We start from the raw sequence: 23722 nt of genomic DNA on the forward strand, positions 1-23722 counted from the left end.
TTTAAATTTAATATAAATATATATTTATATTAAATATATATTATATATTAACTTACTGAAAAGGCAGGTAGAGCGCCCCCACAGGACAACCAGGAACGACAGGATCCCCATCCTGGGTGCAAACTTCTTATATATATATATATTATTATATAATAATAGATATATATTCATATATTTAATATATAATAATAAATATATATTCATATATTTATGTTAAATATATATTCATATTAAATACACCATATATTGATTTAAAAATACATGTAAATGAAAAATGAATGCACTGTGTTCTATTCAAGATGTTAGCAAAAGAATAGTAGAACAAACCCAAGGAAAGTGGTGATAAGGAATTCACAAAGATAAAAGCAGACATTTAATAATCAGGAAACAAATAGTACAACAGAGTTCCTTTTGACAAAACACAACAAAGCAGATGATCTACTATCTAATCTAAAACAAAAATGAATAAATACATATAAAACATTAGGAATGAGAAGGAGACTATAGTCATAAATACAGCAGGAATGTTTAAGATTTATAAGTATGCTTCATATAGTACATTTGACAATTTGCATTAAACAATTTCTAGAAAAGTATAAGCAGTTACAATTTCCTCAAAAAGATGTAAAAAATAATAAACCACAGGCCATGGAAGAACCACTTTAAATGCCGTATAGAATAACTAGACGGAAGATCAGCAAAGAACTAGAAAACTTGACCAACACTATAAGCCCACAGAACTAACAGCCATCTACAGAACGCTATATCCAACAAAAGCAGGATACACATTCTCAGCACTTCACCTAGTTAGATCATATGGTACATCATAAAACAAGACTCAGTAAATTTAAAAAGGTCGAAATCACATAAGGTATGCTGTCTGACTAAATGGAATTAAATTAGACATCCATGGGGTGCCTGGGTGGCTCAGTCAGTTGACCGTTCAGCTCTTGATTTCAGCTCAGGTCATGACCTCAGGATCATGAGACTGAGCCCGGAGTCAGTCTCCACACTGGGTGTGGAGCCTGCTTAAGATTCTCCCTCTCCCTCTCCATCTGCCCCCTCCTTGCTCATGCACTCATGTGCTCGCTCTCTCTCTCTCTCTCTCAAAATACATAAATAAACATTCAAAAAAAATTAGACATCAGTAACAGATGAACATAGGAAGAAATTAAACAACATACTCCTAAGTAAATAATCCATGGGTCAAAGACGAAATCACAAGGGAAATTAGAAAATTCTTTGAGATGAATGAAAATGAAAGCGGAACATACCAAAATGTATGGGATGCAGCTAAAGCAGTGCTTAGAGGAAAACTTATAACTGTTAACACCTATATTTTTAAAAGAATGACTTCAAGGCAATAATCGTGTCTTCCACCATAAGAAACTAGAAAAAAAGAAGAGCAAAGTAAACCCAGAGCGAGTAGAAAAAGTATTATTGGAGCAGAAATAATTGAAATAGAATAGAAAAATAATAAAGAATCAATAAAAGTTTGGTTATTTGAAAAGGTTGACTGGAGTAACAAATCTTAAGCTGGACTAAGCAAGAAGAAAGAAAGAGAAGAGAGAACTTACTAAAAGCAAGAATGAAGAAGGAGATGGCATTTCTAACCTTACAAAAATATAAAGGATTGGGGCGCCTGGGTGGCTCAGTTGGTTAAGCGTCCAACTTCGGCTCAGGTCATGATCTCACAGTTTGTGGGTTCAAGCCCCACGTCGGGCTCTGTGCTGATGGCTCGGAGCCTGGAGCCTGCTTCGGATTCTGTGTCTCCCTCTCTCTCTGCCCCTCCCCTGCTCGTGCTCTGTCTCTCTCTGTCTCAAAAATAAATAAAACATTTAAAATATATATATATAAAGGATTGCAAGGGAAGAATATGAACAACTGTATATATAAATAACTAATTATATACATAAGCCTTCTATTTGTGTGAATTACTGAATAGGAAAAACCATAAGGAAAAAGACAGAAATTTTTTTGACTTATCTCAAAACAAAATTTCTGTATATCTGAAAAATTAGCATTAATAAAACTACAAGAAAATAAACTGAGGAAATAATTTATTTGCAAGATATGTGACAAAGTCCAAGTGCATTATAGCTACAGACTCTATGTAAATTAGTCAAAAGATAAATACCCCAAAGTGAAAAGGGCATAGCAACTGCAAAGGGTGCAACTTATAAATTATGAAATACCAACAGTCAGTAAACATATGGGAAAAAGCCAGATTCAGCAGTAATATTTTAAAAAGCATGAAACAATGAGATGGCATTTTATTATGTGATTTGGGGCAAGCTGCTGATACTTTCTATACTTTTCTTCTTTAAAATTTATTTGTGATTTTTATCAAAGTAATACATATGTGTTGCTTTACATGTACATCGTTTCTAAAGTTAAATACAATTACAAAGTTAATAACAAAAATCAGGAGACACCCACATCAACTCTCTTCCCTGCTGACTTCTGCCTTCTGTGGGCAACCACCTTCACCTGTTTCTTCTAGCAAATAGGACAGGCGGCCCTGAGGTGTGTGATGAGTAAAGGTACAGTCATTGCCTGGGAAGGCTGCAGCTGAAGCTGGGTCCTGAATGAAACGCCAGATTTCTTTTAAGGCTAGGAGAGGATGAGGGCAATCGGAGAAGGACGTGGGTCCTCAGGGAGTACCAGGTGTAAGGCAGCCTTTGCAGGAGGGTTTGGAGGTGGGGAGTAGTGGGTGAGCGGGCATGGGCCAGGAGGTACAGGGCATCCTGGGAACGATGGTGTAGAGAAGGTGGGGCCAGGGTGGCTGACACTTGAGCATCAGATGAAAGAGGGGACTGGGGATAGTGCGGTTTTGGTTCCCAGTCTCTTTGAGAGCTAAACAGTGGGCTGGGACTAGAAGGGTAGTTTCACTTGGCCTGATGGAGGACCTAAAAAATGACAGACTCCCACCAGCTCTGGGAAAGCACTGGCACAGTGCTTAGCACATAGCAAGCATTCGATAACCTCAGCCATCGTTAGCATCACACTATTTTCGCAAAGATAAGTGTGTTTGCTAATATCCAGCCCAGGTGGCAGTGTGGAGAACTCGTACTTCTGCTGATACTGAATTTATACAAACTTCATAGAAGGGAGTTGACCGTATGTTACAAAGAGGGTTTGTTTTCGGATTCTAAGTACGTAGGCACTGAGGTAAGAACTTACAGGAGTTTATTTTGAAGAAATAGCTGGACAGCCATGTGTGTAAAGGTGATTCATCTCGTTGACTGCAACAGGGAAAACTAGAAAACATAATTGTAAAATGAATGAGGCAGCCCCAAGATAGAATACTATGAAGTTGTTAAAAATTGCGTGGTAGGGGGGGCACCTGGGTGGCTCAGTCGGTTAAGCGTCCGACTTCAGCTCAGGTCACCATCTCGCAGTCCGTGGGTTCGAGCCCCGCATCGGGCTCTGGGCTGATGGCTCAGAGCCTGGAGCCTGCTTCCGATTCTGTGTCTCCCTCTCTCTCTGCCCCTCCCCCGTTCATGCTCTGTCTCCCTCTGTCTCAAAAATAAATAAACGTTAAAAAAAAATTGCGTGGTAGGGAAATATCTTCAGTGGGAAAATATCAAGTGGAGATTAAGTTTAAAAATGTATATAATATGACCTCAAATATATAAAATGTATTTATATATACACATAAAAAATATCAACAGTGAACTATGATTACAGGTAGCTTTTCTTTCCTTTTTGTGTTTGTGTGCATGTGTGTTCCAAATTGGCTTCAGTGAAATTTTCCTTTTTATTTTATTATGATTATTATTTTTGGTAATGGAGGAAAAAAACCCTCCAGAATGTTATTGGGAAAAGTGTAATGATTCACACCATCCAAGTTCACATTTCATTATCTACTTTTTAAGTATTCTCAAATTGATTCTCTAATTCGTCAATGGGCATTGGGTTTGTCTTGTCTGGAAATTGTATTCTTATAGGAAACTGCTTTGGCATGGATGCGTTTCTCAGCCTCGATGTTTCTGTCAGACCAGAGCCACAACCCCCGCCTTTAAACAGCAGCTGTACTCCCAATGACAGCAGAAGTCTGCAGAAGTTACTAATCTCACCAAGCCTTTGGCTGAAGCTTCTGTAATTCCGTGATGGAATCACTGTCCGCAACAGGCACAGATCTCTTTTACTGGCTCTGGGGCGAATTTGCCTTCTCTCCTTCCAAATACCTAGAACATCGAGCAGTAGCAATGTAATTAAGTAAGCTGATAGTGGCATTAGCAACAGAGGCCAGTCTCACTTTACACAAACATTCTCAAGCAACAGGTATTAATGATGTTTGTGGCATGCACCAACAAATCTGACAAAGCACGTCTGATACCTACAGCAAAGCTGAAAGCCAAATGAGAAAGTTGTTCCAGAAAATAGCAGATGCTCTCAGATCACATATCCCTTCCCAAAGGAAAAAGAAGCAAACATCGGAGATGATCCCAGACATGATCAGGACGTCCAGTTGGGGAAATATCAGTATTAGAGACCAATTAAAAACTATGTGCTCAGGGTTGATTTATGATATTCGTCCTTGATTGAGGGGTCGGGGAATGGTAAAATGAATTAGGAGCATGAGAAGATTCAAACTCCCAAGACTTTCAAAATCCCAAGCCATACCTGTAAGAGCATTTTGCAGCTGGGAGGCCAAGTAGGGTGTGAGAGAGGGTGTCGGCTCCAGAGTCAAGCAGAAATGTGTTTTCAGGTCAGTCCTGCCAGTCTAGGTGTGTGACCTTGTGCGAGTAATCAAACTTCTCTGAATCTGTTTTCTTAACTGTAACATGGGCATAGAAATGCCTATCTTGTAGGATTGTTGTGAGTATGAAACAAGAGAATGCATGAAAAGATCTGGCATAGTGCCTGTGGACATTTCACCCACGGTGGCGCCGAACATTATTAGTAACATTAAGGGACCAGTGCACAGGATCACACAGAGAAGCAAGACAGACTTTGACAAACACGCAAACAAACCCAAATGGGTGCCTAGTCATCCAGTTCCTTACCGGAGAAAATAACAGAGTGCTTTCGTTTAAAACTAATCATGGGGTTAAACCAATCAATGTTGAGTTGAACTCTTCCACACTCAAAGTGTGGCAAAAAGATATCACTGTTCCAGAAAAGGCTTGGTGGGAGGGAGTGTTGTCTAGAATATTCTTGAGAAAAACCAGGATTTCATTTAAAGAGAAAGTTTTAAAAATCACCTTAAGGAAATTGATAAATTTCTAGGAAGTTCCTAATGGCTAGAGGATGGGCATTGAAGTAAAAAAAAAAAAAAATGTGAAAAATCATCTTGCTGTTCCATAACACTAAAAAAAAAAAATCTACTATGTAGTAGTCACATTTGAATTATTAACTAATTATTTTTAAGTAAAATAATCAAAATGCCATCACATATTGCTTTGGATCTAGAACGAAAATCAATTAAAGTGGCCCTGTGAGGAAATCGTGGGATCCAGGCTCAAAGTTACAAGGTGGGTTCCCTTCTCTGTCTTTCCCAGTCGATTGCCCTTGAGTAATTTCTTTAACTCCTGAACCTATTTTTCCAGTGCAAAATGGTGATTAAATGCCTTCTTTTGGATGTTGTTAGGTCACCTAGATGACGTAAAGTCACAAAATCTGGGATGCGCCAACCGTGGCTTACCGTAAGGTCTTGGTGAGTCCTGGAAACTTGGGTGGAATACAGGTTCTGAAAGCCAAGTTGAGAGATGTTGTGGAGAAATCGGAGGCGGGGGGGGTTGGGTAGCGTGGGCTACAACCGTGCAGCTGAAAGTTGACTTAAAGCTTCAGACTTGAAGAAACATAATTTTATTTAACAACAGAAAAGATGGAAGAATAATGTCTGACGCCATTGTATCCTGTAATTTTCTTGATCATTTCTTAGCTTTATCATAATGAAATAAACACAGCATGATAGGCATCTTACATAGAGAGATGCACAAGTTAATGAAATGACATTTTATCGGCTAAAGGGAAGGAAAGGAAATTTTGAAGGTTGTCCATGCAATTAAATTGTTCTGCTCACTTGCCTTCTGTAGTAAGTACTCTCGGCTTGGCCAGGCCGGTGGAGACATTGAAGGTGCCGTGGAGGGCTGAGCGCTGTCCATGCACAGGCATGTAGCATTCATCTGAACAGAACTCAGTCCTACCACTGAGACTTCATTGAGGGTCAGGCCTGCAAGGCCCGAGTTTAGAGGGCCTCGTTCATCTTGTTCACTAGTGTGGTGGCGGTGAAAATATTTTATGATCGTAAATGCAATTTTTTTTTTACATTTATTTATTTTTGGGACAGAGAGAGACAGAGCATGAACGGGGGAGGGGCAGAGAGAGAGGGGGACACAGAATCGGAAGCAGGCTCCAGGCTCCGAGCCATCAGCCCAGAGCCCGACGCGGGGCTCGAACTCACGGACCGCGAGATCGTGACCTGGCTGAAGTCGGACGCTTAACCGACTGCGCCACCCAGGCGCCCCCGTAAATGCAATTTTTAAAAACCATCCAGGGGCGCCTGGGTGGCGCAGTCGGTTAAGTGTCCGACTTCAGCCAGGTCACGATCTCGCGGTCCGTGAGTTCGAGCCCCGCGTCGGGCTCTGGGCTGATGGCTCGGAGCCTGGAGCCTGCTTCCGATTCTGTGTCCCCCTCTCTCTCTGCCCCTCCCCCGTTCATGCTCTGTCTCTCTCTGTCCCAAAAATAAATAAACGTTGAAAAACCATCCAGTATACAATCATAGCAGACATGATATTTTTGTATCAAGTAAACATTATCGCCTAAAACTCCACAACTGTCATAATGAAATTAAAAGCTTTGATTGGCTTGGCTGAAATGCTGACACACAGACTTTAAAAAGAAAAGAAAATTTAGGGGCACCTGGGTGGCTCAGTCGTCGAGCTTCCAACTTCGGCTCAGGTCATGATCTCGTGGTCTGTGAGTTTGAGCCCTGCATCGGGCTCTGTGCTGACAGCTCGGAGCCTGGAGCCTGTTTCGGATCCTGTGTCTCCCTCTCTCTCTCTGCCCCTTCCCAGCTCGTGCTCTGTCTCTCTCTGCCTCAAGTACCCCAATGTTTATAGCAGCGCTTTCAACAATAGCCAAATTATAGAAAGACCCTAAACGTCCATCAACTGACGAATGGATAAAGAAGATGTGGTTTATATATACAATGGAATACTACTTGGCAATGAGAAAGAATGAAATCCTGCCATTTGCAGCAACGTGGACGGAACTGGAAGGTATTATCCTAAGTGAAATAAGTCAGAGAAGGACAGATATCATATGTTTTCACTCATATGTGGATCTTGAGAAACTTAACAGAAGTCCACAGGGGAAGGGAAGGGGAAAAAAATAGTTACAAACAAAGAGGGAGGAAGGCAAACCACAAGAGACTCTAAAATACAGAGAACAAACTGAGGGTGGATGTGAGGGGGGGGTGGGGAAAAATGGGTGATGGGCATTGAGGAGGGCACTTGTTGGGATGAGCGTTGGGTGTTGTATGTAAGCCAAGTTGACGATAAATTGTATTTTAAAATAAAAGTAAATACATAAAAATAAATAAATGTTTAAAAAATTAAGAAGAAAAGAAAATTTGGAGTGGAGGGCCAGGATGTTGGAAGCGAGCTATGCGGTCTTGCGACCCACTGCATGCACTGAGACGTACATCTTAAGAGACTTAAAATGATAGAGGAGAAAGGAGGGAAGGGATCTTTCTTGATTTGCAAATGGCCCCATGTTCCCCTTGTTATTCCTCTGTCACAACTTACAGGCTCCCAGAGCTTTCGATATTCCTCATCAAACCTTACTTTCTCAGGATCTGTCTCCTTTCACAGGGACCCCAGCTTATCCATGCCGCTGAGTCACCCCTAATTCACAGACACTGTAAGTACAGCTGGGCCTTAATTCAAAGGAATGAGTCTAATGCTGGGATTTCAAGCCGAGATTGCCTCTGGGCTCCCAAGTGCCATTCTTTGTCAGAGAACCCACCAGAGCATCCGCACTCTTCAGAGGAAGACGCTGTGTTTCATTCTTTGCATTTGCAGCGCCCAGAACAATTCTTGTTCCCTAGAAAGTAGTCCTTAAATGCTGCTTGAATGAAAGAAGGAAAGAATGGATGAAACCAGCGAAGGAGAGCTTTTCTGGCGGGTCCCAACTGTTGTTGATTAATATATTATAAACCAGGTCAACGGAATGGGTCTAGGATTAGACCCATTTGTCTAAATGTTGGCTGTATGTGAAGTCCTCATGCCCCCTGACCCCACTACTATCGGGCAGGGCGCATTTTCCTTCTGTTTGAAAGACTGTGAAGATGAGTGATTTGCTCTTTCTCTGTCTCTGCCTCTCTCACACACACACACACACACACACACACGCACACGCACACGCGCGCGCGCACACACACACACACACACACCCTCCAGCTCTCTGCCATCTCCCCCAGCAGCCTTTGTAATAAATCAAGAGCTACATAACTACCTGTGCCGAACAGCTTTAAAAAGAGAAAACTGTCTGAAATACGCACAAATATTGTGACTCCCTGGAATGAAAGCTTCTCTCCCAGGAGGAGGGAGGAGAGAGCGTGCTGAACACTGAACCTCTTTGAACAGCCGTCCTGTAGGTAAAGCTCCTATTTAAGAGCAGTCCCTGGGGGCTCTGGGCTTGTCATCTTCCCGACACTCTTTTGCGCTGGGCTGTTTATTAGTGAGACGGCTAACACAGACGACGGAGGGAGGCCAACTAGAGCACCGGCTTTGTTCAGGGACTGCGTCTTCTGGATCCTGCCCTGCAGTCGGATTTCAGACTTCTCGGCAATTCTGGTTTCAATCCTCCCTGGGCATAGATCTTTCTTAAAGGCAAAATGGCATGCTAGAAATAGTGGATTTAAAATTAGACGTACCGAGGTTCAAATGTTCGTTCAAATGTTCGTGCTTACATTGCGATCCTGGGCACATCGCTTAAGCCCTTTGAGTCTGACTTTTCACCCCTGTGAAATGGGGATGGAAACAGTGGCTTTACAGGGGCCCCTGGGTGGCTCAGTCGGTTGAACGTCCGACTTCGGCTCCGGCCACGATCTCGCGGTTCATGAGTTCGAACCCCGCATCGAGCTCTGTGCTGACAGCTCACGGCCTGGAGCCTGCTTCTGATTCTGTGTCTCCCTCGCTCTCTGCCCCTTCCCCACTCATGTGCTGTCTCTGTCTCTCTTTCAAAAAGAAATAAAGGTTAAAAAAAGTTTTTTTTTTTAACAAAAACCACCCGGTGGTTTTACAGAGTTGGATTGGTCAGCAGGACTAAGTGGGACTTGGCCGAGAGGTGGTCAGCTGCCTGCCTCTCTTTCTAGGCCGCTCTTTGGGGCCAGCAGGGCCAGGAGCGGGAAGCTACTGAATTGTCTTCCTGTCTGAGGGTGCGTTTGCCTTGTCGTCTCGTCCAGCAACTTTAATAAGGCAACAATCCATTTCAGCCACGTCTTCTCAGGGTCCTGCAAAGGGCAGGGAGTCATGCCTGCTGTCTGTCCTTTTGCCGGCTGCGGGGGCCTTTCTTGCTCTCTGTTCCTTTGAGGGATACCTGCTTCTCCCCAAACCGCTCTTAGCGGCTTCACGTGAATGAGGTCAGAGCAGGCCGGCTATCGCTGGCGCAGAGCAGGGCCGGGACCAGTCATAACTGTACCAGCTTTTGGAGTGGCTTTCCTTTCCCCTCCCTTCCCTCCGCGTCAGCCTCAGCTCCCCCTTGGAGAGCGTGGACTTTAGTCAAGACTGGCCTCTCCTGAAGCACCTGCGGTGTCACCATGACTCGGAGAGAAATGCTTTCAGCAGCTCTGGTCCGGCCGTCAGTGTCAGCGAAATGGGGGCTGCTCTCCCAAGCGGGTGCCTGAACTGCTGTGCCTCCCGTAGACGTCCAGAATTCCCTCGGATCTTGAGTATCCCGGCACATACCCCATCACTGTCCCATCACACCCTCACGGTCTTGCTCACTCGTCACGGGGAGAAAAAAGGAAAAAGATCGCTCTGAAACTCGACGGAAACAACCTGACTTCTTTGGGTACTAAAAATGACCCACGCTGAATCATTAATTAACTAGGCCGATCAATAATGTCGTGCTTTTAAAACAAGACTGATTTAAAAACTGGCGATCCAGTAGTGGGTGTAAAAGATGCTTATTGAGCATTTATGATGTACCAGGCATTGTCCTAAGCACTTGACGGAAGCCCCCTGCTCTGTAAAGTGTGTAGGCTCTGAAATCGGTCTCCATTGGCATTTTGGCTTTGACATGGAGTTGCCATACGACCTCGGGTCACTTATGGTTTCATCCCTCCGGACCCCAGTGTCCCCATCAGGTTCTCTGTGGAGGCTGTCTTTCCTTGGGGTCCTTACCTGACTGGCTCCTTCTCATCACTAGAAAAACTGTCCCTCTGATCACTCTATGGCCACCCCACTCCCCACCCACCGTTGTTTCCACTGTGTTACCGGCTTACTTCTCTCAGAGCACTATTGTCTTTAGCCAAAACACATGTTTGTTAAGAGCACCTTTTAGCCTAGGCTTGACTTCTGGGTGCTGGGGACACAATGGCGAACTCCAGGTACCCCCATGGGGCTTGCATGATCCCATTTTACTTTATTTTGTTTTGTTTCATTTTTTTGTGAGCTCTACGCCCAATGTGGGGCTTGAACTCATGACCCTGAGAGCAAGAGTCCCGTCCTCCTCCAACTGAGCCAGCCAGGTGCCCCGGGGCGTGCATTTTAGCAGGGAGACAGATAAATAGGCGGGCAGATAATAAATAAACAAGTAATAATCTAAATCTTCAAAATTCCTTGTTCACTGCCTGGCTCCCTTAAGAAGATGATTAGCCCCTTGAGGGCAAGTTCACCCGTGTCTTGATAGCTCCTGAATCGCCAGTGCCTCTCATTGTGTTCAGTCCATCATGTACTTCAACGAGGTGAAGTAAAAAAGTAAAGGGTGCGATTTTGAAGAGAAGGAGCAGATAATCCATGCTAAAGCTTTTAGCATGCCCGGAGCACCGTAAACACTTAGTAAAGTATCAGCTGTTTTCCCATTAGATTCCAAAGCTGTGTTCTTAACCCACTTTACCACGTCGTGTCTATAATAATTCTAACAGTGGTCACATTATCGTTATAGAATTACACACAACAGCGTACAACTTGCTAAATTCTACAGCATGCCATCGCCTGTCTAGGTATGTTCAAATAGTATCTGATTTAATTATAACCTCACAATAATCCTAATAGGCCTGGAAATGGAGGGTGAGGTGGCCCGTAATGGCCAAGGGAAGAAATTTAAGTTTCGTCACACAGGCCGTAGGGAGCACTGTCGTTTTTAAGCAGAGGAATACAAAGAACCAGAATTATGGGCCCTGGGAAGATTAGTTTGGTTCTAGGCTAGACAGAAAAGAGAGGAGTCTGGACCTGGTTAGGACCTTTGGCAGTTGCCAAAGCTAGGTGGTGGATAAAGGAGGCCTGGTTTGGGGAGTGGAGACGGTAACAGAAAGAAGAGGGCAAATGTGGTGGGTGGGGTTACTTGGCCCGGGTAGAGGCAGACAGGCAGGTGTCAGACCAGGTGTCACAGGTGTCAAACCTGTGAGGTTTCAAGCTTTAGGGGATGCTCTCCCGATAGACCCGGCACACTGCTGAGCCTGGACTCATTTGTCATTGGCGACCAATTCTCCCACGCCACCCCAGGGGTGAACGTTTCAGAGAGGCCAGAGAAATTCACATCCCCCTTCTGTAACATTCCTAACACCCACAGCAGAGCCTTCACGATCCAGCGTCACCACTGTGTCACAGGGCAGCTGGTGCGCTGGCCCAGCAGCACCGCTGTTGGAATCTTCCCCACCCCCCCCCCACCCTCCTCTGTGCCCACGAGGCTGATCGGATGCCCTATACGCACCGACTCTCTTGCCTCTGGCTTTTGGTTTGTGGGGGGACCGGCGGGAGACTGGAGGCTGAACACCTCTGGCTCCTTCCCTGTGGGGCCCTGCCAGGCTGGGTCCCAAGACCAAAGGTATCAGCTCTTGTAAGACAGCCCCCTCCGCACAGCCGGCCCTCCAGTGACAGCTCAGGCTCAGTCTCTTGCCTCTTCAGCCTAGAGATGTGACGCCTGGGGCGCACGCTACCCCTCTACGCTCCGCTCACCGCTTTGTAAATGGACCTCCCTTTTTGAATTACCCTCATCTGGGCTTTCTGTTTCCTTCGGCAGGCTTCTGATACACGTTTCTTCACAGCCTCCATGTGTTCATTTCCCCTCTAAGGCCTCGCCTTTGAGGCAAAAAAAAAAAAAAAAATCTGTTCTCTCTTTCCCACCCCCCCACCCCAGGATTCTGTGCAGTATGTCCACTCTTGCGGGGTCCCCTTCTGCATACCATTCTCCCGTGATTGTGGGAGTTTTCTCCTAGTGATCTCTACCCAACTCAGGACTCGACAGAGGACGTCGGTTCAGATTTGTCTTCTCTTTTCTTTCCCGTAAGACAAAATCACTGGCTTTTGGTTGGGTTTGTGTAGCTAAAACGCTGTCCCAATCGTTAATTAATTCTTCAGAGTAGATCGATCCTGTGATCAGGGCATAGTGTTCTCAGTCCTTTAAAACGACATCATTGGGGAGGCTCCAAAGACACGGCCTTTCCACTGAAATCTATGCATCTCTGTGCTGGTTATCCTCTGTTCGCCCCTTCAGATTCATTTTTTTTGTTCTTCTCCAACACTGGGCTCCCCTTCTGGCTGGATTCCAGGCAGGTTTGGCCAGTGAAAGTTACGAGCATGACACTACATGCTAGGAAGAGAGAGAGGTCAGGGTATTCGTGCCCTCTCCGCCTCTGCCAGGATGTCGGGTGGCCCTTCTCCCGTGGTTGTGGGTCTTCGGGCTCTGCGAATGGCCCCTACACATGGTCCCTTCAGCCCTAGGGTGGTATCCATTTCTCAGGTAGTGCTAGTACCTGGATGCTTTGCTATTCCTTCCTGTCCCCTTACCCCTGCCCATGCCTCTGTGCATAGTTCCTGCATTAAACTCTCATCAGTTTCCAATGGGGGCGTGCCATCTACTGGGACCTTGACGGGCAACACATACCTTTTAATGTCATTCAGAGACTGGACGGCTGGAGTGCCACCTATCATTCTGGGTTTGGTCTAAAGCAGACGTCACCGTTGTAATCCTAACCCTCTAAATCCCAGCTAATTCCTTCAAGCTCATCAAAGATCACATAAAATTTCTATTGGTGTCATTTCCCCAAATAAAGTCTGGACTCCAGGACTCAGCTAAATTCAGAATCCTAAATTCTCAGACACCTCTCTGACTACAGGATTCTAAAGGAGCTCTCCTTGGAGACACAGCGAGCAAAGGCTTTTCTCCAGGTCTTGACCTCACCCCTCTCTGGTTTCATCCTCTAGTGAGCTGAGCGCCTCCACAGAGGGGCCAGTGTTGCCCTCTAGCCTATGAGTGCAGCTAAAAGCAGGCCAAGGTGGTCTGTGTCCCCCGAGGCTCACACTCAAGGCTGGGGAAAGACTGGGGGTGACTCTTGAAACCAAGAGTTTTCCATGTTTGTTCAACATCCATTCAGGGGCGTATGAGTTGGGAATGACTAGGTATGTTTTTTTTTAAATTTTTTTTTTCAACGTTTATTTATTTTTGGGACAGAGAGAGACAGAGCATGAACGGGGGAGGGGCAGAGAGAGAGGGAGACACAGAATCGGAAACAGGCTCCAGGCTCCGAGCCATCAGCCCAGAGCCCCGCGCGGGGCTCGAACTCACGGACCGCGAGATCGTGACCTGGCTGAAGTCGGACGCCCAACCGACTGCGCCACCCAGGCGCCCCTAGGTATGTTTTTAAAACAATTGTCTACCTTGAGGTGATTGAGATCACCTTATTTATATTTTTCATTTATGTTAAAAAAGAGAGAGACGTGTGTGAAGGCCTGAGTTAATTCGCTCCTATGGATGGGTGGGTGCCGGGGGCAGCTGCTCAGCTGGCCTGTCAGTTCATTTGGTCTCTTCATCCTTGACCTTGGCTTTCCAAGTGTTTATCCTCAAATCACAAGATTATTCAAGGTAAGGGGCGCCTGGGTGGCTCAGTCGGTTAAGTGTCCGTCTTCAGCTCAGGTCATGATCTCACGGTTGGTGGGTTCGGGCCCCGTGTCGGGCTCTGTGCTGATGGCTCAGAGCCTGGAGCCTGCTTCGGATTCTGTGTCTCCCCCTCTCTCTCTGCCCTCTCCTGCTCACACTCTGTCTTTCTCTCTCTCAAAAATAAATAAACTTTTTTTAAAAAAGTAAAAAACAAAAATCCAAAAAAAAAAAAAAAAAAACCAACCACAAACAAACAACCAAGATTATTCAAGGTAAGAGGATCAGAAAAGGAAAACACAGCTGTTGTCTCAGGGACATTCTCATTGTTCCCTCCAGAAGACTGACCTCCCAGTTTATTGTGCTTGTGCCAGAAACTTCCCCATAGGAGTGAAATGTGCATACCCTAAAATGGGCCACAACTAGTCTTCTTGCTGGGGGCCATTTTGAAAGTTTACTTATTTTGAGAGAGAGAGAGAGAGAGAGTGGGGAATAAGGAGAGAGAGAGGGAGAGAGCCCGAGTCGGGGCTTGAACCTACGAACCATAAGATCACGACCTGAGCCAAAACCAAGAGTTGGCTGCTCAGCCAACGGAGCCTTCCAGGGGTGCCTTGCTGGGGGCATATGGAGATGATGTCGTTTCATATGATGAGAATGTTCTATCAGGCTCTGGAAACCAGGGACCAAGGCTCACAGAAATTCAGTGAGCAAAGGGAGAAGGAAAGGGCCACATGGGACAAAAACTTAGCAGTGTTTTTTCCCAAGGCCTCTTTCTTCCTCTCAGTCAGAGAGAAAAGGCCCATCAACAGATGCCACTGAACTGTAGCCTGAAGGATTAGAGGGAAGGCAAGCGAATTAAGTCAATTGCTTCGACGGCAACTACGTGCAGTTCTGAGTTTGAGCTCACGTCTGCTCCCTTCTGCCTTAGTGTTTTTATCTTTGTGCCCGTTGAAATGTTTGATGCTTGAGTAATAATCCACACAGTAAGGTTACATAATCTCCGCATCCCATGAATCTCAGTTAAAAACAAAACCGGTCACATGATTGGCGATCACCTGCCATTCATCCCGTTGGTGGGTTCCTTGCCACCCCTCTTCCTTCTCATTAATCATCCTATTGCCAACTGCATCTCCTGAAGTGGATTTTTGCGTTGGTCCAGACATCCTGGAGCCCTGCATGGCACATGCCTATCTTCAAATCTTACAAGGTACGGCAAGTTGAAAGGAACTGTAGAAACCAACCCACCAATGCTTGTCATAAGAGGCTCAAAACATGTCTGCTGGACTCAGGAACCCAACCTGTGTCCGGGAAGGCAGACGTGCCTCCGGGAATAAAGGGTAGAGAATTCTCACCGACCTAGCTCACCCAGAGTGCGGGAACGGTCCACTGGATTATCCAACCGTCCTCCGAGGAATGAAGAGCAAGGGTGACAACGAGATTTCATAAAACCCTGTCTCCATCTCCTTGCCTTGGGCTTCTTTTCTTCCCACCCCCCGCCCCGTGGTTTGCTTTTGTTTCCCTGCTGTTCCTCTCCACCTGTATCTCTGACCGCAATAAAACCCAGTCTCCGTCTAATTCACGGTTACTCTCAAGGGTCCTCCTCATGTCTTCCCACTACGTTGTATCATAGGTGAAATACTTGACTACTGTTTTAATGTGATGTCTGGAGTCCCAGCGTTATGGAAGGAGGTGAGGCTGGCTCGTGATAACCCGCCTCTGTCTTTTAAGGTGGGTTCAGATGAGCTGAAAGTGACCAGAGGGAAGGGGAAATGTTTGACAACATACCACTTTAATGGAGATCCAAAGCACTGAAAAGGAACAACCAGAACTCAGCTTTGTCAGGAGAGGGGAGACTTGCCACAGGAGACATTTCCTGGGTCTCGTTACAGAACCACACACAGAACCACGTCCTGCATTCAGTCCTCCCGCGGACGTAAGCCGAGGTCTCTGGCAAGCTCTGGTTCCATCACGAGCTCACCTCGCCGGTAGGTGAGGGACACTGTCAAATACACGAGGGAAGCGGCAAAGGTCAAGAGGACGCCGGGCAACAGAAAACGGCGTCAGGTGGCCTGGCAGGCAGAACGCACGCCGACGGCTCTCCTCCTCCCCTCTATCGCACCTCTGGGGCCCTGCTGCCTGGTACCTCTCTTTTAGGCTCTGGCCCTCAGGACGATCCTTTCCACATCCCTGTCCCTTGGCGGGTGGTGGCAATGTGTGTCCCGATCCCTGTGCTAAGCCGCGCGGCTTCTTGCCATGTTCTCGGTCTCCCAGGTCCGCCTGGCCCAGCTTAATCCTCCCTCCTTCTCTGCAGCTTAATCCTGGTTTCTTCCTGCCGACGTCTCCAGGCAGCGATGATGGCTTCATCGTCCATTTCTTTCTCTTCCTCTCCGTCCGTGCTTCTCCGATACTGGGACCGCCGCCCCGAAGCAAACCTCCCTTCTTCTCTGCTTTCCATCCTCTCTTTCTCTCCCTCCTCCTCAGACCTCATGAAGCTCTGGGTGAATTTCCTCTTGGCTCCGAATTCAGAAAAGTCTGAGTTGGACGACTCTTCCACGTCTTCCCAGTCCCTGGGCCTGGCCCAGTTCCGACGCCGTGGTTCCGGGGACTCTTCCCCTTCCGAGGGCTCAGGGGTCCGGCGGAAGAAGTAGGGCTCCGGGCTCTCCTCCCGGGAGCTCGAGGTCTCGCTGAACATCGACCGGGAGAATCTGTGCCTCTCTCTGCCCTCCCGGGTAGAGGAGGAAGAGATCCGTGAGGTGCTCCTTACGGAGTTGCCACTGGCCTCATGGTAGGAGGACGTGTCCTGTTCCTCCGACTGCGATTTGGAGAACTTGTAGCTGGAGGACTTGGACTCCGTCTCCCGGAGCAGGGAGGATCTGGTGTACTTCCCCCTGGAGCTTCCAGACCAGTCGCTCTGGGGAGGAGACTTTTCCTCTGTCCTGAGGCCGCTGAGCCACTTAGCGATACTGCCGTCCGTGTCTTTGCCGACGCTGCTAGCGCTTCCACGGCGATCAGGGCCAGCCAGGGAGGAGGACGTGTCTGTCTCGGGTTTTTGGGAATTGCTGCGGGAAGAGTACCGGAAGCTCCCTATGGCACTGTCAGTGTCCTCGTCCCCGTCACCCCCATCCTCCTCCTCATCCTCCTTGACCTTCTTCTTCTTGAAGAGGGAGCTCCGTTTGTTGTCGGAGGCCAGCTTCTCTAGCTTGTACTCGGACATCTTCTCCCTCAGCCCCATTTGTATCTCCCTCTCCTTCCGGCCAAGCTCCTTCAGGTCGACGTCGTCAGCAAAGAGGCTGTAGACCGGCTTGCTGGTCCCCCTGACTTTGCTCCCAAGACCTTCGGCCCTCGAGCCCGGCGCCGCGCGGGAGGACAGCAGGGACTGCGAGTCGGGGCCGGGTCCCGGCTGGCCCCGGGGCAGCAGGCAGGCGCCCGGGGAGGAGCTGCTGTGTCCGCTGAGCAGGGACACCTGGTCATCCCCCAGGCAGCTGGCCTCCGGCGCCACCTTCGCGCTCGCCACGGACGGCGGGCGGGACAACAGCAGCACCTCGTTTTGCTTCTGGGCGAGAGTTTCGCTGACCACGCTGGCAATCCAGTTCTGAATGCTGGCGATGGAAATGGTGTCTCCCGGCCCCACGGGCAGGTCAGGCGGTGCGGGGCCAGGGGCAGAGGCCGGGCATCCCCCTCCGTTGCTTCCAGCCGGAGAGGGGCGGGAGCCGTGGCTCCGGGTGCCGAACACCGATGCCGCGTCCTCCGCGGCACTGACCGAAGGGGCCGCGGACCAGAAGGCGGACAGGGGGATGCTCCTGCCCGCCGCCGAGCTGTCTGCCTCCCAGCTTCCCAGGGACTGGCTCTCCTCCAACGTCTGCCTGCTCCTCTCCAGCAGCTCCAGCCTCCGCTGCCTCTTCTTGGCCGAGGCAGCGTCCTCGCCCTTGCTGAGCTCCGCTACCTCCTCCCTGTTCTCGCCGCCCACCTTCTTCTGGTGTTTCAGCTTCCAGGCCTGGTAGGCCGTCAGGTTGACGTCGGAGAGACGCCTCTCGCCCTCTGCCTCCTCCGCCCCCGCCTCGGTGCTGCCGTCCCCGGCCCCCAGCTCTTTCTTGTGGAATCCGAACTGGATTCTCTTGACCTTCCACCTTTCCAGGGCGGTGAGCTCGTCCTTGTTCCTGCTGCGGAAGTTGGAGAACGAGCTCGCCTCGGAGGACACGCTCTCCTCGTCGTCCTCTCGCACCCTGCCCCCCGCCTCGGAGCCTGCGGCCGCCGCCTCCCGCTGACTCCTCGAGTGATACTCCCGGGAGGCTTCCCTCTCGATCTCCAGCAGCCTCTGGTTCCACACGTCCCAGGTGCCCTCGGCGGACACGGAGTCCGAGCGGCGCCCGCCCCCTCGCTTCTGGCCGCTCGTCTCCAGCTGCTGCTCCAGGACCCGCACGTCGCGACTGCGGACACTCGCCGAAGTGCTGCTCTCGCTCAGGGTGTGCCTGCGTCGCCTCGTCACGAAGCCCTCGGCGTCGCCCGCCTCCACCTCTGCCTCCTCTCTACCCCACCTCTGATGCCCCTCCGCCTGGTACCTCTCATTTCGGCTCTGCCACTCCCGGATCGTCCCGTCCACGTCCTCGTCTTCAGGCTGCCCGCCGTCCTGGCCGGAGGCTGAGCGCCTGCCGTGTCCCCCCGGGGGGGCCTTGGCCAGGGGGGGGCCCCGCGCCTTCCTCCACTCCTCATACAGCTTCTCCTCCTCGTCGTCGTCAATGAGGGTGAGGGGCTTGGAGGCCTGGCTGGCCTTCCCCAGGGAGGAGCCGCTCAGGTGGCTCTGGGTGTCGTCCTCCTCCTCCACCGTGAGGGCGCCCACCCTGGCCCTGCTGCCGCTCCCCGCGTCCTCGCCCTCCTCAGCCTCATCCGTCCCCCCTTCCTGGCCGGAGTCTTCTTCTCTCTCCTCCATCAGCTTCTCATTGAACTCCCGGAGCTGCTTCAGGAAGCCGTCGTTGGGGTAGATGGCCCGCTTCTGACGCACAGTCATCAGGGCCTCCAGGATGGCCATGTTGTGGAAGATCATCAGGTAGGCCACCACCAGCACTGCTGACCGGCTGATGCCCATCTCGCTACTGACCAGGACTTTCCCTGAAAGAAACCACAAGAGATACTAATGTAACCACAGTGGCTTCCTTATAGGTTTTTGTTTTTTTTTTTTTTTTTAAAGCACTGGTAAAAAGAACTGTTTGGATGTGCTGGATTTAATATATTTGCCTGCCCCCGGCATTCATCTGTGCTCAAGTCCCGTGAGGGACGGGCATCGCTGCCCCCAGATTACGGACGTCTGAGAGGGCAGGGAGGCCGCCTGCACTCGTGTAAGCGTTTTCTGCACTGTCTGAACACGGGCAGAGAGAAGGAGGGAAAGGGAACTAACCAGCATCCCCGCGTATGAAACGCTAGAGTGCACGACTACTTTCTTCTTGCCAAGCTGAGCATCGGAGGGAGGAGAAATAAAAGAATTGGGGTGGGGGGGGGCGCCTGGGTGGCTCCGTCAGTTAAGCGTCTGACTCTTGATTTCGGCTCAGGTCATGATCTCACAGTTTATGGGATCGGCCCCCATGTTGGGCTCTGTGCTGATGGCGAGGAAGCAGCTTGGGATTCTCTCTCTCCCTCTCTCTGTGCCCCTCCCCCTGTGCATGCTCTCGCACGTGCTCTCTCTCTCTCTCTCTCTCTCTCTCAAAATAAATAAATAACATTAAAAAAAGGGTAGGGGAAGTGGGGAGAAAGTAGAAAAGAAGTGCAGCTAAGGTGAAGAGTCACAGACACACGGAGTCTCAGCGTGGGAAAGCACCACAGACATAACAGACGCTTGAGAATTCCCTTTACAGAATGCCTGAGGCTGGGTCGTCCATCATCCAGTGGAGACTGGATCCTTCTGTGACAGGGAGCTCAGTATCCTGCGTACACACACACACACACACACACACCCTTCACTCCATATTTAGATCAATCTACTCTTTTGAAACTTCTTTCACACGTTAGGGCAAAGTATACCTTTCTGTAATGGGCATCCGGGCATCCACGTCAATAACGAACACATCTATATGAACAGGGGCTTTTATACAAAAACTACTTAAGAAGATCACTGTCATGTTCTTCATTAATTTTTTTCTTTTCCTGGCGATTCTAGGTTTTTCAGTCATTATTCAGACACCTTTTCATGTCCCACTACTCTACTAGCCAACCTTGCAAATCAAACTTTATCAGTTTTTTCTTAAGAGTCTGTGTCAGGATGGAGCAGATAGGGACGCCTGGGTGGCTCAGTCGGTTAAGAGTCCGACTTCGGCTCAGGTCATGATCTCCCAGTTCGTGGGTTCGAGCCCCGCATCGGGCTCTGTGTTGACAGCTCCGAGCCTGGAGCCTGCTTCGGATTCTGTGTCTCCCTTTCTCTGCCCCTCTTCTACTCATGCTCTGTTTCTCTCTCTCTCTCTCTCAAAAATAAACATTAAAAAAAGAAAAAAGGATGTAGCAGATGTATTTCAGGTTTGGACTGGCCCACACAGAGCAGAGTGGGCCTCTCTCCATTCTCATTCTGGGTATCGAGCCTTCACGGATGCCATTTAAGCTTGCAGTGTGCATGGCTATGTCCCCAAATGAACTCAGATTATCTTTTATAGCAACTGAAACCTGTAAAGCTTTTTTTAAAAAACTTTTTTTGTAGCATTCTTAAAGCATAAGGCTAACTTTACAAATTCCTATTCGTGTATTTGGTAGATATAACCGGTTCTTACAAGCTAACCAAAACTTTTACCAAGTCTTGACCCTAGCATTCAATAGATCAATTATCCCCTAGCCTCGCTTTCTGCTTTGTATCCTTCATAAACGTGACAAACACACCTTCTGTGCCTTTACCTAAGCCTGGAGCAACTGGAGACTTCCTTCCAGGCTGTCATCAACCTATTTGCCAACAGTCTTTGGGGATGTTTGTCCAGTCGGTGAAGAGTACTAGCTAACGATATAGGATGGGCGGGGGGATGACTTTCATTAGTACGTCTTTGCATCAGTTAAGACCATATCTGTCACACAGGAGGTGGGAGACCAAGGCAAGACGAAAAGGGACCTGAGGCCCAGTGATTCTGAAAGGCATTATTGCCAAAGGCCAGCAGTCACTAGAGGGAGGCAAGTGGGCAGAATCAGAGCTGCTAAAGGTGCATCTACAGATTCACTCTCTCATCTCCTCCCACCCCAGCTCCAGGCTCAGCTGTCTCTCGCCAAGGACCTCCCTTTATTTTTTTTAATTTTATTTAAGAAAAACTTTTAAGGGGCTCCTGGGTGGCGCAGTCGGTTGAGCATCCGACTTCGGCTCAGGTCATGGTCTCACGGCTTGTGAGCCCACGTCAGGCTCTGTGCTGACAGCTCGGAGCCCGGAGCCTGCTTTGGATTCTGTGTCCCTCTCCTGCTCTGTTCCTCCCCCACTCACTCTCTGTCTCTCTTTCTCTCAAGAATTTTTTTAAAAATTTTTTAACATTTTGTTTATTCTTGAGAGAGAGAGAGAGAAAGAGAGAGTGAGTGGGGTTGTGGTAGAGAGAGAGGGCGACACAGAATCCCAAGCTCGAACCCGCGAACCGTGAGATCATGACCTGAGCCGAAGTCGGACGCTCAACCCACTGAGCCACCCAGGCGCCCCACCAATGACCTCCCTTTAACTGGCTGCCCAGGCCACCATTTGCTACTGCCAGCACCAAAGTCCTCCTTCCTTCCCTTGAAGGAGTTACCAGGCCAGCTCACATCAGGACGCTTCAGGCACGACCAGCCAGGCTTCCTCATAGGGACATCAAATGCCTCTTAGACTCAGTCTGGCAGAGACGAAGTTGGGGGGGCCATGCTTTTCCATGCTGTAGAATGTGTGCCTGGCACCCTGGGATGCCTCCGTGGAGCCTCAGCGGCAGCCTGTGGAAGAAGGGAGGGCCTAAGTGGGTCAGACCCTGGGTGACAGGATTGTCCATTTTCTGTTAGGTTCAAGGTCACACTAGCACTGCATAGACTGTGCTCTACACAACTCCAGGGGGCGCCTTTCGCGTTGAAGTCAAACTAGATTTGTTTGGTTATGATGAAAACTTTCCAGCTGTAAGACAGCTGGAGGAAGGTGGTCTTTTTCTAATTTGCAGCCTCCATTTTGATCAGCAGCAGGGCCACTGCGGGAGGGAGGTTGCATCACGACGTGCTCTCTCTGTCGTAAAAGTTTGAAGGGTGGACAGAGCACTGGGCTTGAGTGAGTTCTCTCTCCACTCTCAGTATGCCTTTACATGGCAGGCTTGTGTGCTGTATTCTTCCGACTCGTAATTCTCGTTCGCCTCAGAACTTTCCCTCTCTCCATACCTGCGAAAACCAAGAAGGACTTGCCCAGAAACCACCCTCCCCACTTTGCCACCATGGATAGAATTCAGGGTAGACAAAGGACCGGAGTCTGCCAGGCAAATTTTCTCTCTCAGGGAACTTTGGAAATGGGACTGAGGCCGGAAGTTAGCCAGTCTGTGCCCAGGCCTGCGGGCGGCCTTGCTGTCTGAGGTAGGGAGAAAAAGAGAAGATGGAAACCGAGAGTCCTGAGATTGTCCAGTCCTTGTTCCAGATGATCCTGGGGCCACATTCTCCTCTTTGGATTTGTGCTTGTGTTGTAATTAATGCCTTTGGCGATGGTTAAGTAGTTTGAGACGGGTCCTACTTACCAGCAACCAAGATACTGATCTTGATTATTACACAGCGGCAAAGTCGCTAAACCTCCCGGGGGTCTCAATTTCCCATCTGTAAAATGTAAGTAACATCCTCTGGCTGCGGGCACTGTGATTATTACATGAAGCACCCAGCCCAGTGTTAGCTTTCTTCCTTAAGAGCTGTCTCCCAAGCATCTTGGAGGCAATCACAGAAACTAAGGCTCAGCGGCGACTTCTAGGGATGGTGACAACCGTCAGGGCCCTGACGGGAGGAGGAACCACCCCAGAGGCAACCCCAGTAAGGATAAGGTCCTTTCCCTGTCCGGCAGGGGTGCGGGCGGGGAGGGGGAAGGGACGCGGCGGGCTGAATGCGAGAGCAGGGGGGCAGGTGTGCCGGCGGGGGCCCCTGCTGGTGACGGGGCTCCCCCGGGGGTCCCCAGCGCCCGGGCCAGGCACGCTGCGCACCGCTCGGGCCACAGGGCGGCCCACAGCGCCGCCGCCCTCCTCGAAGCCCCGACGACACCCGGCTGGCGCAGCTCCGGTCCGCCCAGGCCCCCCCTCTACGCGCCCGGCAGCTTCTCCCGCCGTCTGGCTCTCGCTGTCGCCCCACTTCTGGGGCTGCGCGTCTGCTCCGCTGATAGTCACCGGCCCTAGGGGCTGCTCCAGGCCCGCCCGCCCGAGGCCGCGTCTACGCGATCTCCACTGCGCCGCCCGCTGGAGTCGCCAGGGCGCTGCGCGCGACAAGCAGCCCAAGAAATCCTCTCCCCGCTGGCATTTGGAGACACGCTCAGATCACATTGGTCAGAAGGAATACATTTTTAAAAAGAAGTTGTTGTTTTTAAAGCATTGAAAAAAAGGAGAAAACCGTTTCATATATATACATACGTATGTAATATATATATATGTAAAATGTATAAATTTCACTTTTTTTAACGTTTATTTACTTTTGAGAGACGGAGCGTGAGCCGGGGAGGAGCAGAGAGAGAAGGAGACCCAGAATC

At 49.1% G+C, this 23722-nt stretch overlaps 1 protein-coding gene and 1 long non-coding RNA gene across 4 annotated transcripts in view; one reads left to right on the top strand and one right to left on the bottom strand.

Moving 5' to 3' along the window:
• The window catches only part of LOC124510258 (uncharacterized), a 33543-nt gene extending 26484 nt beyond the window's left edge, over window positions 1–7059 (top strand). The window contains exons 3-5 of one of the 3 annotated variants that reach the window (XR_006961660.1): window positions 5419–5480; window positions 5597–5662; window positions 7026–7059. This is a non-coding gene — a long non-coding RNA (uncharacterized LOC124510258). Of the gene's footprint in view, window positions 1–5418; window positions 5729–7025 lie in introns of those variants that run through there. The other 2 variants (XR_006961659.1, XR_006961658.1) reach the window with 2 other exon arrangements.
• A 9280-nt stretch (window positions 7060–16339) lies between these two features.
• Window positions 16340–22444, bottom strand: STYXL2 (serine/threonine/tyrosine interacting like 2). Its single transcript, XM_047076471.1, has 2 exons — window positions 22390–22444; window positions 16340–19158 (listed from the first exon to the last, which is right to left on the bottom strand). The coding sequence occupies exons 1-2, from the start codon at window positions 22442–22444 to the stop codon at window positions 16340–16342; spliced, it is 2874 nt and encodes a 957-aa protein (XP_046932427.1).
• Between the last annotated feature and the right edge of the window lie 1278 nt (window positions 22445–23722).

This window comes from Lynx rufus, unplaced genomic scaffold (genome assembly GCF_022079265.1).
Source record: "Lynx rufus isolate CCGP_SWC_20201006 ecotype Redwood Valley unplaced genomic scaffold, mLynRuf1.p SCAF_15, whole genome shotgun sequence".
Taxonomy (NCBI): Eukaryota; Metazoa; Chordata; class Mammalia; order Carnivora; family Felidae; genus Lynx; species Lynx rufus.

Bases quoted from the DNA above. Each gene is read 5' to 3' on its own strand.
- STYXL2 (XM_047076471.1), bottom strand. From the start codon at position 22,444: ATGGTGGCAAAGTGGGGAGGGTGGTTTCTGGGCAAGTCCTTCTTGGTT. The intron at 19,159-22,389 runs GTATGGAGAGAG...GGTTTCTTTCAG, and splicing joins GTCCTTCTTGGTTTTCGCAG to GGAAAGTCCTGGTCAGTAGC.